The sequence below is a fragment of the Balaenoptera ricei genome, chromosome 8 (genome assembly GCF_028023285.1).
Source record: "Balaenoptera ricei isolate mBalRic1 chromosome 8, mBalRic1.hap2, whole genome shotgun sequence".
NCBI lineage: Eukaryota > Metazoa > Chordata > Mammalia > Artiodactyla > Balaenopteridae > Balaenoptera > Balaenoptera ricei.
In genome coordinates this window covers 109,141,147-109,154,190 of record NC_082646.1, presented here as the reverse complement: position 1 = coordinate 109,154,190, position 13,044 = coordinate 109,141,147, and the positions used below count along the sequence as shown (strand labels likewise).

Sequence of the window (13,044 nt, the reverse complement as noted above, 5' to 3'; positions counted from 1 at the left end):
AATTCTATTTTTACTAGGCTCTTAGTTTCCATTCCTGAAACTGCATCTGCTGTTGAAGAGTAGAAGCTATGCTTGAAAGCACATGGGTAGAAAGGGAAGCAAGTAGCTCACGAGATGGACAATGAGCAAACGTCTGACAGTCTCACAACTGACTCTGACGACAAACTCATTTTTGTTAGAAAAAAGCTGTTCCTTTGCTTTATAGGTGGGACTCAATGTTTTCAATATCATTACTCAGTTGATTGAGTCCCTAGTTCAAGTACACTTTTTTGTTGAAGTTTGAACTTAGTAAAACCATGAAACCTACAGCCTCAAGTATTTTTGGTTCCCAAGTTCTTTGAGGTTTGGCAGGGGCACTCGCTGCCAGTTTGAGTTTCGGACATTAATGGCCATTGTAAGCTGCTGGCCATTTGAATACTTTGGCAACATGAGGAGGGGAAGAAATTCAGGAACTCCGAACAGGAACTTCAGTTTAAGAGAGAAGGAAAGTAAGGGGCCGAGACTAAGCAGTCAGTAAGACTCGAGGCCAGCGGCAGTGCCGTGCGCTTTACAAGTTGAGCTCTCACAGCACGGTGCCAGGGATTTCACCAAAAATGGCCCAAATTGATAGTAACTTGCCAGGATTTGCATTAATTAAGAGATGTGGCTGAGCAACTGTGGAACCCAAATAATAAGTCACATTACTTTCATAAATGCATGGATTAAAGACAGAAATATCACGCAAATCAAACGTTATGCTTTCCTTATTTTTAACTCTACTTAGAGGAAAGCACACACACACATCCCTATACATGCATGTGCATTTGTACAAATATAACTTGGCATTTCCTAAATTGGCCATGTAAATGCAGTTGTCACATCCTTCAAGGTGGATTAGAATGAGCTCCTTCCCTGAAACATGTTAATTGATGACTGCACATAATGATAGACGTATGTATTTTCTCAGAATGTTTAGTTGTTTTGCTTAATTACGTGATAGACTGGTTTAGTTTAGTATGTCCCTTCTTTCCCTTTCTCCTCCTCGTTCCAGCTTTGGAATTTTTTACCTCTGTGAGAATCAAATATTATGTAGCAGTATTTTTTTGATTTACATTTGCAATCATTTACAAGTAACTTGGTTTAAAATAACGAGATGCTTCTCGACTTTCTTGTTTTTCTTCATCTTGGTGTTGCGAGATGTCTGACTTCCTTTATTTCCATAGCAGCCCTGAAATGACTGCTCTCTGGTGCAGTTCACTAAGGGTTAAGTAGCAGAAGGCCAAGGTAAAACCTCCTGGTTGGGTTTAAGGCCCACAGTTCTGTCCCACAAACAGTTACCTCTGCCACCCCCCATTTCTGTATAAGACGAGACATAAGCAGACTTCCCAGCTGTACCCTGGAGGTTTTGTTTAGGATTAGTGTTAATTTTAGGGCGTATGGAAAGTCCTGTGTTGGACAAGGGGAAAAATGGGTCCTTTTGAGAATAAAACAAGGTAAGACACACACAGCTTCGAAAAACTGCCACACCACACGATATTATTTGCAGGAGATTATTAAACATAAAAATATTGGTGTGATCTTAAAACAATGAATGTCAGTAGAATTCAGTGTCTATTTCACATAGGCCAGCTTTAACTTTAACGACGAGGAGGTTATTCTCATTAGCTGCATAGACGATGGAAACCGAATTCAACTATAAAATTACCCGTGACTAAAGCAGGTAGGATAGCTCGGTAGAAGTTTTGAGAAGTACTGGTTTAGCCTTTGCCATTGTGGAAAGAGATATAATTGCTAGAAGAGAGCTTGAAACGATAAAATTAGCTGTCAATGTAACTTGATTTTTTTCCTTTCTGGTACTGGGAAGGAACATGAGCTCTGCATCGTCCAGTAGCAGCCTTTTCCCAGAAGCAAGTTTGGCTGATTACAAATAACCAGTTTGCTTATTTATCATGAATTGTGGAAGACACAAATGTCAGTACGTATTGTTCTTTCAATGTAACCTGTGCCAGTTGGCGGAAGTCTCAGAGGGCTTTGTCCCTGCCTCTGTCAGAACAGTGACTGTGTCGAGCCAGTCCCTTCTCTGCACGAATGGAGAGATTCGGCCTCACCGTTTTGCACGGTCTCACAGGCATGAACGTTTGTAATACACCAACGATCTCTCGAGTGCTGTCTGGGAAAATTTTGTTTTTGTTCTTTGAGTTTTGTTCTTTGAAGGCTAATATTAGTGTTTGTTGATGTACTAACAATAATTAAATGAAAGGCATCAAGGCACAACGCAGATTTGTATCAGTGACTCAAAAGAGTACCGTTTGGGACACGGTCTTTTTTGAATCTAGAAAACAAAATGTCTTCTTCCCTGTTTTCTCTTAACCCCAGTTTAATTAAAAATTCAGTCACGATAAATTACAGAGCAGCCTACAGATAGTTGGCAGTAACCTCTTGGCTGCTGAGAAGCTGCCTGCTTGCAGCACTTCCCGCTGGAGCTGAGACGGCATGGCTCCTCCGTGCAGAGCCCTGCTTGGTCCCGAGAGGCTGAGCGCGTGTCCCCGCTAACTGAACACGGCGCATTCGATTTTTTTTCTCATTGTATTAGGTCATCATGACCTAATTTACTCTGCTTTTAAAAACCCCCCTTGTATGTGTTGAGCATGGTGTAATTATACCTATTTCTAAGGCAGTCAAAACCTCCCTCTCAGAAGTGAAACATGTTTCTAGTATTGCGTGTTCCCATTTGGTCTAACCTAGTATTTCTTCCATTAATACTCTCCAAAGATAGTTGCCAAATTACAACCTACAGTGGTATCACCTTCCGTACCTGCTTTGGTGCCTTCTTTTGATAACTAAATAAACCACAGACTACTGTGTCTAATTTTGACATATGCGAAGTGTCTTTGTCTTGCTGGTCTTAAATGTTTGGGCTTTAGAGCATGAAGCCAGTACAGATTTCTGGTCCCTGGAACGCTGGTGTGACCGCAGCCCGCCCTCTTGGGAAGGAATGTCTTTGTGTTGGGTGGCGTGAAGGGCGTTGGGGGTAATGTACCACTTTAGCTGTATGTGCATGTGTTCTCTGCTGCAGGCTTGTCCATGCGATCGTGCCTGGAGCACTCTGGTTTCCAGGTGACAGACACGATTCACGGTATAGTATGAGTCCTCTGAAGTTGGAGCATTCTCTACAGCTTTAATTTCTTTCTTTTAGTTTTTGGTTTCAAGAAATGTTTTTTAAAAACAAAGTTGTAATGCTCATGTTAAGTAGCACCAGCTACAGTTTGTGCTTGCTTAAAGAGGTACAGTAGTTAAGATTTCAGAATGTTGAATATATCACTTTGGGTTTTTTGTTTTTTGGGGTTTTTTTTTGGGTCCAAAGCAGATCAGACCCTTTCTTCTGTTTCCTCAGTAGAAAATGACAAACATTTCGTAATTTTAGAAATTTATGGGCCTTGACTTGAAAATTCATTTGAAGTATTTAGCTTCTTCTTCCTTCATACTACTTTCAGCCTTAAGGAAATGCCATGTACATACTGATATGTTGGTTAGAGTTAGAAACTTCCTTTTCTGTCCTAGTCATTTAGTGTCCTTCTCCCCCACCCTGTGCCTCTATGAAGCTCAGCAGTGCTGATCTGACGTGGCAGGACACAGGCTGGAGAAGCGAAGGCGCTCTTCCTGGAAACGTGTTGCTTACAAGTCAACCCTTGGGGTGCTCATGCCGAAGGAACTCAGAAGCCTTTGGAGTCTTGGGGCCTCAGGTTACCCTGGATCAGACCTCAATTTTGAGAAGGTCCTGAAAGGCGCCTTCTTTACCTGGACTTCCACTCACCTGTCTTTCTCCTAGCTCATGTCTGCCTAGAGCCTTTTAGACATTCTAGTCTCTTCTTGATGTTCATCAAGGCATCCGATTTTGTGAAGTTCAACAGGATCACATTGTCTTAGATTGGTCCTTGGGTAGATCGAACATACTCTAGAAAAATGTTAGAAATCATTTGTCCAGTAAAATGTTAGGAATCATTTGTCTGTTTAAATTCTCGTAATCCATATGTGTTCACTAGGTAATCACGTAAGCTATACTTTAAATCATTGCATTGTCATCTCACATTTTAATGTGTTCTATAAAATATTTTCAGAAAAGGCTGTAAGAAGCCATGAAAGCAGTAAATGCAGAATGTTTTCATAGAGATCAGGAAGCAGGAAGGTTAGGGTCCGTGATACTGAAAAGAAAACATGAGAAGAACCACATGACTGCTGTGCGTTCTAGGGGGTCAGGATTCTCACCCTTTCCTGCCCCAGCTCACCTGAGAGGTGGGACACAGTCCGATTGATCGTTAACAGGGATGGTGACAGGTGTGCGCCCCCGCCCCCCCCCCCCCCCGTTGAGAACCTCTTCTCTCGTAGAGAGTCGACGTGGTCAGATAACCAGGGTGGACCTTAGAATCTTCAGAGCCACAGGCAGTATAGTCAGGAAGCCCGTGTCCCTCCAGGGCCAGACGAGCATCACAGCTACTAAACATTCAGGCTAGTGCAGCCCAGCCTGTTACTCTCAGGATAAACACTGATAGTCTGGAGTCCCTCGGGACTCAACTCAGGAGGTTAATCTCAGGTTAGTGAAGAGATGGATGATTTTCCTAGACCAGATCTTAGATGCCCTAGAAGTTGAGTCTAGCTAACATTTGGATTATTCTTTCTTAATCACTCATTTATAGATCCCAAAGCACTTTATCAAGGCTGCAGCCAACTTACTCCTGTTTTAAAAGAGCCTTTATCTCCACACAGCCACACATACACAGACTAGGGAAAATGAAGATGCTGCTTTGTTTCATCTCACAAATGTGGTTTTATTAAAGTAGTTTAATCATAAAACTAGTTCCCTCTGCATTAGCAGAATCTTTTGTTAAGAACTGGCCAAGCGATGAGCGTTTATTTGGCTTAAACAAATTTAAAGAAATAAGCCTGTTATATTGTGGAATATCAGGTAACTTACTTTTTTCATAGTCTTCTTTAAAAAGTACAAAAACCTCTAAAAGCCTCTAAATGAGATTTTGCCAGAAAAGTAACATTTGAAACCTTGTACCAAATATATTTATTGTAAAAGTAACATATACTTTTAAACACTTTTTAAAGTATAGGCATATGTAAAGTAAAAAGTCAGAATCCTCTATGCTCTCACCTTACTGCCTTAGCTCAGGGGTCCCCAACCCCCGGGCCATGGACCGGTACTGTTAGGAACCGGGCCACACAGCAGGAGGTGAGCGCCCAGCGAGCGAAGCTTCATCTGCCCTGCCGCCCCCCATCGCTCCCCATTTCTCACATTACGCCTGAACCATCCCTCCCGCCCCCGGTCCGTGGAAAAATTGTCTTCCACGAAACGGGTCCCTGGTGCCAAAGAGGTTGGGGACCGCTGGCCCTAGCTAATAGAGTTTAGGCTTTTAGGAATTTAGGTTTTAAATTTACAAGTGCTTGGTCAATCACAGATCTGTTTCCTCTTTTGAACTCTTCTATAACTTTAAAACAAAATATCAGCCACACCCCCTTTATTATTGTTACCACTTTAGCCTATTTGTTACAGCACAGCTAATGAATACATGGGTCATAGTGAATACTTGTAGATTCTCTTGAAAACCAAGCCCAAAATAGGAAGAAAAGAATGAGGAAGATGGGAGGAAGCCAGTGGCAGTATATTTTTATTACCATTGGGTGTCTTCTTTTTCTGTGTTTATGACGTCTTTGTAGCATATGATTCACTTATTTATTTAAGTGTACAATTCAGTGGTTTTTAGTATATTCACAGAGTTGGGCGTTGTCTTAAGCATGTGGGATACATTCTGACTTCTTAGGTCTTGAAGTTTCAGCGTTTATTTTTAGAAACATTTTATTATGGAGAATTTCAGATGCACACAAAAGTAGACCAGAAGAGCATAATGAACCCCAGGTACCCAGTATCTATCTTCCTCTCTGACCAGCTTTCTTTCGTCTTTACCTTCATTCATTCTCCAGGGTTATTCCAGACATTGTACTGTTTCTTCCATGACGGTTTCACTCTGTACCCATATAAGCTGATTAAAAAAAAACATGACTACATTAGTGTTCACATTAAAATTTTTAATAATTATTTAATATTAAATAACCAGTTAGTGTCCAAATTTCTAATAAATGTTAAAATTTTTTACCTTTATTTTATAACTTACTGAAAGCTAAGTTTTATTAATGTACACGTTAGTTGGTGAAGAATTTGGAGTCATGTTAAATGCTTGTACAATATATTTTAATATCTGCTTCAAATAAATTTGTGCCTCTGAAATAAAATCCCACAGATTCCAAGTTATATTTTACCTCCTTTCTTCCTGGACAAAACAGTCCTCTGACTCTTTTTTGGCCACTCTCTCTTGTTGGCTTACCTGTGCAGGAGGCTGCTTCTCTCATCTTTCCGTGAATATTCAATCCGCTTGGTTTGCGATTTCCTGGTCTTGCCCTTCTTACCTACAGGATTGAGGGAACCTGAACATTCTGTACTGAGGAAACAGAACAGAGGGCTGGGTATGGCAGAAGTCCATCTTGCCTTCCTGATGGTGCTCTGATGGGATAAGTAATGCATTCACTTGGGGGTGGAATGGGGTGGGCAGGGGTGGGGAAATTATTAATAGAATTTATTTCGACCTAACAGCGCTATTATGTTAAAAAGCAGTGGCCTCGGAAGCAAGCCAATTTGTAACTTGGATGAGGTGACTTGCTGACGTTGAGAGCACCATTAGACAAGGGAAAGGGAACTTCTGCTGGCTAAATAACCCCTTAACTGTATCTCCCTAAGAAGATACAGTTCACGTAACAACAGCATAGGAATAACCATAGTCATCTAGAATTTTATACAGGTCAAATCCCGTTACAACAATTTCAGTAGGATATCCAAATTCCTTGTTTGTCTTTTCCTACACAGTATCAAAATTAAAAAAATATGTACATATATATATGCAGTGTATCAGATTATAGAACTTTTTTTGTTCTTAACTGTCTTTGGGGAGAAAAAGCACAAGGATTTAATATTTGGGGGACATTTCAGCCCCATCGGTCACTGTGACACTGTTGCCAATTCCCCCACTACTGGGATCACAGATGTAAGTCTGCCCGTCGCCCTTGGTTGCTCCTTGAGCTTCCCAGCGCAGGAGTGTTTATTTAGTTGTGCCAGCCACAAAGTGCGGTGAGCACCAGGATTTGCTGGGGAGACCAACAGTAAAGAAAAGACGGAGTCCCTATTCACTAGGAACGTGTAGGCCACTGGGGAGAGGGAGCAACTAAGGTATAGGTCTGAGGCCACGGTGCAGTCAGGAGGGTATTTTGGAGTTAAGGAAGGAGCGACGCTTTCATGGTACCTAGATACTCCTCCCTAGGGTTTTTATCACACCCTACGTCAAGCCATCAGCAAAAGTCTAAAAGTATTTCTGTAGTATTTTCATTTTGTAGCTTTCATTGTAACGGGATTTAACCTGTAACATCTTTTCATCAGAGAAATGCAGATTACACAAATGAAAATATCATATATCCCCCATTTGTACTTTCTGTACTTTGTACAAAGTGTACTTAACTGTGTGTTAAAGATATTATTTGAGTATGTATAAGTGCAGGTCTTTTGCAGATAACTTCATATGAACGTGGTTATTTATTTTGTTTACTTTTATATCGAGTAAACTAGAACATGTACTGTTTACACAAAACATTAAATGTCTGTGGGACGTGATTTCCGTGTATGGTGGATGGGAGCTGTCGCTTTAAACCGCTGAGGTGTTTTGAATGATGCTAGAGTAGCTGGTGGTGCTTAACGTGGCATTTTTTTTTCCTGTCCACACTTTCTACCCTTGGTACAGGTATTTTTGATAAAGCTGTGGAATGGAAAGGTATGTTTTTCATGGGATGTTCAAGAATCTTTTACCTTAACATTTTAAAAGAGCTTCCTTTATGGGCTTCTGTGTCTGACGTAAGCAGACTTAGTTTAATTTTAACAAATAACATTGTTCTAGGGGCAATATTTGAGTATAAAATTTTGACAGGACACGTATGAAGGTTTTTAAAGCACTTGGGGTGGGGGGTTGCTTTTAAAAGATAAGATCTGCCATGAAGAAAGGATGTGGCCAGAGGGTTGCTTATGGTAGTTCGTGGTTGAGGTGTGTTATTGACTGAATCCTGGTTACCAATAATTTGCAATTTCATTGAGGAAAGTGATGAAAGTATCTCTCAATACGTTAACATACGAAATAAGTTTGGGCCTTTATTAAACTGGCACGGGCCTCTCTCGGGTGGAGGGAGACCCCACGCTGAGCTCGTGGTGCCCTGATGGTCAGGCTCGGCCGCGCAGGCCGGGCGCCGGGCTTCCTGCCCACACAGGGCACCCTCACCCACCCTGTGCTGACCTCGACGGCCGCGAGCCCATGTGCGCCCCCTGCCCTTGCAGGACAGCACCTTCCTGGGGCTGGCGTTGCCTCCAAAGACCCACCTGGCTAAACAAGATAAGCCAGCCCAGCGCCTATCTTGAGGAGGCCTGATTGGGAGAGCAGCCGCCACTGACTTTCCTCCAGCAATGAAATTGTGAAAAGGTACTTGGGATGGTGGTGAGACTCACAGCTGTGTGGTCTCGACAGCACATCCCTTTTCTCGTAAAGAAATGAAGTGCTTCCTCAGGTGTCGGTCCTAGTGTGGGACGCTGGTGGTGCATTTAGACTGCGCTGAGAAACACTCGCTAAAGATCTGAGATGTTTTGTAAACCCCGACTGTTCTGATGGTTGCAAAGTTAGTGTCTGCTCAGTGTTCCCCATCTCACTGGAAGTGTTTGCTTTTTCTCATTCGTAGCGGTCCTGTAATAAGGAGGGATCCGAACAAGCTCAGAAAGACAATGAATTTCAAGTAAGTAATTCAGTCCGCTCTGCATTTGTGTGAGGTGTGAGCTGGTGGTGGGCAGCCTTGCCCCCCTGCTCTGGCAGCGCCCCTTCCTGCCCTGGAGTCCTGCTGTGTGTCCCAGAGGAGGGGCTCTGGGGGTACTGGGAGCCGCCGCAGTGAGACCCAGCGAACAGCCTGTGTTCCATTTCCTACTGAGGGTGTAGGGAGTGGACGTTGTGCCTTTAGGGTGATCTGAACAGCATTTGGGGTGCTAGGAGGTGGCGGCTTGGGGTGACCTGCGTGCGTGATATTCTGATGCGGAGGTAGTCTGTCACTGTCCAGGTGTCTCAGTGGCTGCCCTTCCCCGGGGCAGGCAGGAGTGTTTTTCCCTCTGCGTGGTACCCGGCTCCCAAAGGCTGCTTCCTAAAAGACGAGATTTCACTCAGAAATGCGTATATTCAGAAGAGCTTGAGGTCAAGAGCACCTGCCCCTCTTTGAGGCTCAGAGGTGGGGCGTCTGGAGTAGTGATCTCCACACGCCAGGGAGTGAACAACTTCTGAGCCCACTCCCCTGGTGTGTGGTTTGTGTGTAACGGGGGGAGTGTGTGGGTGTACGTGTGTAACATACACACCACACACCCTGTCATATCGACACACGTAAATACACTGGTTTTACTAATTGTATATGAATTATTAAAGTGATCAAGAAATAGAAATGTAAAAGAGGTGAGATCATATAAAGGAATAAAAGCGCTGCTGTTTTTTCCTCGCGGTTCCGTGGATGTTTTGCACGGGCCCTGCTCCGGAGACCGTGGTCTAGAGGATCTGGAATGTGTGCTCTCTGGGGTGACGCTGACTGAGAAGCTATCAGTGGGACATGACTGACGTTATGTCTTCAGCCTCCTTGGCCCTTTGTGTATAGACTTTTCGTCCTTCCTGGGAGTTGAAACTGTTGGGTCACTAGGACCTCCATGACGCTAAATCTGAAGTGTGTTTCCAGCTCCCGTTTTATCTAGACTTCTTAGCAGCTAAGGCAGCCAGGACATAGGGACACGAAGTAAAGGCCCCTCGTTTCCTGCACCCCTCCTTCCCTCCTTTGTGGGCTTATTCTCCGATTGTCTTAAGTACTCAGAGTCCCCAGGCCTGAGGCCCTATTTCCACCCCCCCCGCCTTACCCGGCCACCTGATCTAAAGCTGGTCCTTGCGTTTCTCCTAGGGGCCAAGGGTCTGCAGCTCCTCCAGCCCACAGCCCTGCTTGGAACTAACACTAGCTGCTACCCGTCTCCTGGGGTGTCTCACCAGGTCCAAGGCTGAACCCATACTCTCCCCACCCCTCCAACCAGCAAAATCTAAATCCGGCCTTTCTGGGCAGGCCAGGAAGCAGGGAGTCACCTTCTGTACCCTTGTCCCCTCACCCCCGTGTCCCATCCACAAGTCTGTTGGTGGTTTTCCTTTGAACCATATCTTGGATCTGTCTCCTTTCTCCCCATCTCTGGACTGCGCACCTGCCTAGTCCAAGCTGCCACCAGCTCCCCGCTGGGCTTCCACTTCCACTCTTACTTCCTGCAGACCATTCCCTTCGTCTTTGCCAGAGCCAGCTTTTGAACTGCTCATCCGATCGTGTCAGCCTCTTGCTTAGTCCTTCGGTGGTGGCTCTCTGCCCTGGTCCCAGTTAGGTGGGCTTTTTATCCTGCCAGGTCCCGGCAGCCTGACCCCCGCCGAGCTTCCCAGTCTCATCTCACAACGCCCTCCGCCTTCCCTGCTCTCCAGCCGTGTGGCCCGAAGCTCTGTGGTTTCCTTCCTGCCACGGGGCCTTTGCAGATGCTGCTGCTTCTGGCTGGAGTGCTCTGCTCTGCAATCCGCACCACTCCCCCCAGCTGCTGCTTACAGTCGGGATCTCAGCTCCCAGGTTCCTTCCACGGGGAGCCCCTTCCTGCTCTCTCATCTAGGCTTGCTCCTACAACACCGGGTGCCCCTCCTTTGCACTTTTCTGTGGCTGTAAGTTTCCGTATTACGTGTTAACGTCTGCCTGTTCTTGTGAGATTCTAAACTCAGGGCGGGGTCCCGCTGCTTGTGCACACTCTTCCGTCCCTTCCTCTCGTTAGTCCAGCGTGCCCTCGCCGCCGGGGACCCGTGCGTCACTGCCACGCCACCTCCTCCTCCTGCACCGGCTGGATCTCTGCTCGGGGCCCAGCAGGCAGCGGTAGTAGGTGCTGTGATTTTGGTTTTGATCCTCTGCGTCAGAAGGTGGGCAGTTGGCTGTCAGAATGGGGAAGGTGGTTTGTGTTCTTTGAGCCTCTTTGAATGGCTGGTCTCCTCCAGCGGGAGGCCTGGCTCCACTCCCGTTGGTGGGGCGAAGCCTCGGAAGGGGGCCAGCGAGTCTCTGGTGGGCTCAGCGCCCTGGCCTGCGCTGTGTGTGTCTCACCTTTGCTCTTCGGCCTCCCCACCCCACCAGAGAAATGCTGTTACGTCTTCTCAGGAGGGTCATAATCTCGATATTATTGCTGGACTTTTTAAAGGAGGAAAACCACACAGATGAAGTGAGAAGTCAGTCTCACCCTCCCCCAGCCCCCCACCCCGGGCCCTCCCCCTCTTCTGCCCGCTCTGCCCGGGTCTCCGTCTGACCCTGTCCCCGTTGCTCCCGGAGCCACTCTTGGCTCTGTCACCAGCAACTTCTGTGTTGCCAAATCCAAGGCCCACTTTCCTCTGCCCCCTGTTCGCTGTCTCCACAGCGTCTGACACAGGACACGCTGTCGCCCGTCCTGACAGCAGGCGTCTTCGCCTCCCGCACTACCGGCTGCCCTGGTTCCCCTCCTGCTGCCCCAGCTACATCAGGGGGTGTTAGGTTGCCGTGTAAAATGTGTTTCTTGCTGTAGGCACAGCCGGTTGGAAGCATTGCTGTAGGTGCTGGGCGTCCTCAGGCTCTGTGCTGCTTCCCCCTCTTCGGCCAGTTCATTAGCTATAACGCTGTCCGTACGCCGAGGACTTTGTATCTGGCCCAGACCCCGCGGCAGCCCCAGCAGCTTCTCCAGGCTGATTCGGTCCTCTTCTTCCTCGGTTCCTCTGCTCCGGGCATTGGCCCCTCCCAGGCCCTGCTTTGCCCCCGTCAGGGTCACCGTATCTGCTTGGGGGTGGCCACCCCGTCACGCTCTGTCAGGATACCCTCTGCTCCTTCTCTGCGCTGCCCCGATCTGCCCATGGCCCTGCTCGGTTCCGGCCCTTTCTGTCCCTGGAACGCAGGCTCTGTCCGGGCAGCAGCCGCGTGTGTCTTGTTCTTATTGTTTCCCTGGGGCTTAGCACGTGCCGGGTACAGAGTACATGTCCAAGTTACATTTGGGGGGTGAATATATGAATGAGTATTTCTGAAGCCATCGTGATTCATTTCAAGTTGAGGTATTGAGCTGCTCTCCTGAGAAAGCAGAACCAGCCGTGGGTGGATGGTGGGGGCCGAGCCCGGGTGCTGCGGACGGTGGACCGGGTCACGCCCTTGCGCCCGTCCTTCACTGAGCTTGCTTTCCTTGAGGGTTTGGAGACCTGAGGATACCTGCTGTCCTTCGTAACCTACCCATCTTTCTTGCTTGTGACTTGGCATTTTCTTTCATTTTCTTCCTCTCCAAATTCTTCCCTCCACACACCACCCCCCCTTCTCCCTACTGTGAATAAATATTGAACTGCAGTATCACAGAGGAACAAAGGTATTTCTTGTTCACAGTGTGCAGAGCAGTGCTGAAGAGAATTGGGAAGTTCTTTAAGTCTCTTTCCATCTTCTCTCCACCATCCTGGCACCGGGTGGACCCTGCTCTGGAGGATCCTGGACAGCGTGGCTTCGGCCTGCGTACCAGTGATGGTGCCACGTGTGAAGTCAGCTCCCAGCAGCCTTTGCGCTGCGTGGGCACCACGTGCACTTCCTGAAGTCATACTGTGGGTTAAATCTGTGTCTAGAACTAGACATTTCAGACGTAAAGGGCTATTTCAGATTGGCTGCAAGTGTGTGTCTTACATATGCCAACCCCAGTGCCCTCCAGCTTCGTCACTCTACACAGAAAAGGGTTGAAAAACCAAATTTTAATTCCGACAAAATTCTGGCTACGTAGGACAGAGGAGATCCCGATCCTACTCTTTGGAAACAGTTGGGTTGGAGTTTTGAGGTGGGAGACTGTACAGAGGGCAAGGGGCTGCCAAGAGCCACTGCCCGCAGACGGCCTGGTCTGGG

General features: G+C 46.6%; 1 protein-coding gene across 5 annotated transcripts in view; it reads left to right on the top strand.

Moving 5' to 3' along the window:
* Positions 1–13,044, top strand: part of CHKA (choline kinase alpha) — a 62,708-nt gene that overhangs the window by 28,710 nt on the left and 20,954 nt on the right. For 3 of the 5 annotated variants that reach the window (XM_059932241.1, XM_059932239.1, XM_059932240.1), the window contains one exon: positions 8,806–8,859. The exons of 1 other annotated variant lie outside the window; for it this stretch is intronic. In XM_059932241.1, the coding sequence (XP_059788224.1) occupies positions 8,806–8,859 (54 nt within the window). Of the gene's footprint in view, positions 1–7,826; positions 7,857–8,805; positions 8,860–13,044 lie in introns of all 5 variants that reach the window. One more of the 5 variants, XM_059932242.1, reaches the window with a different exon arrangement.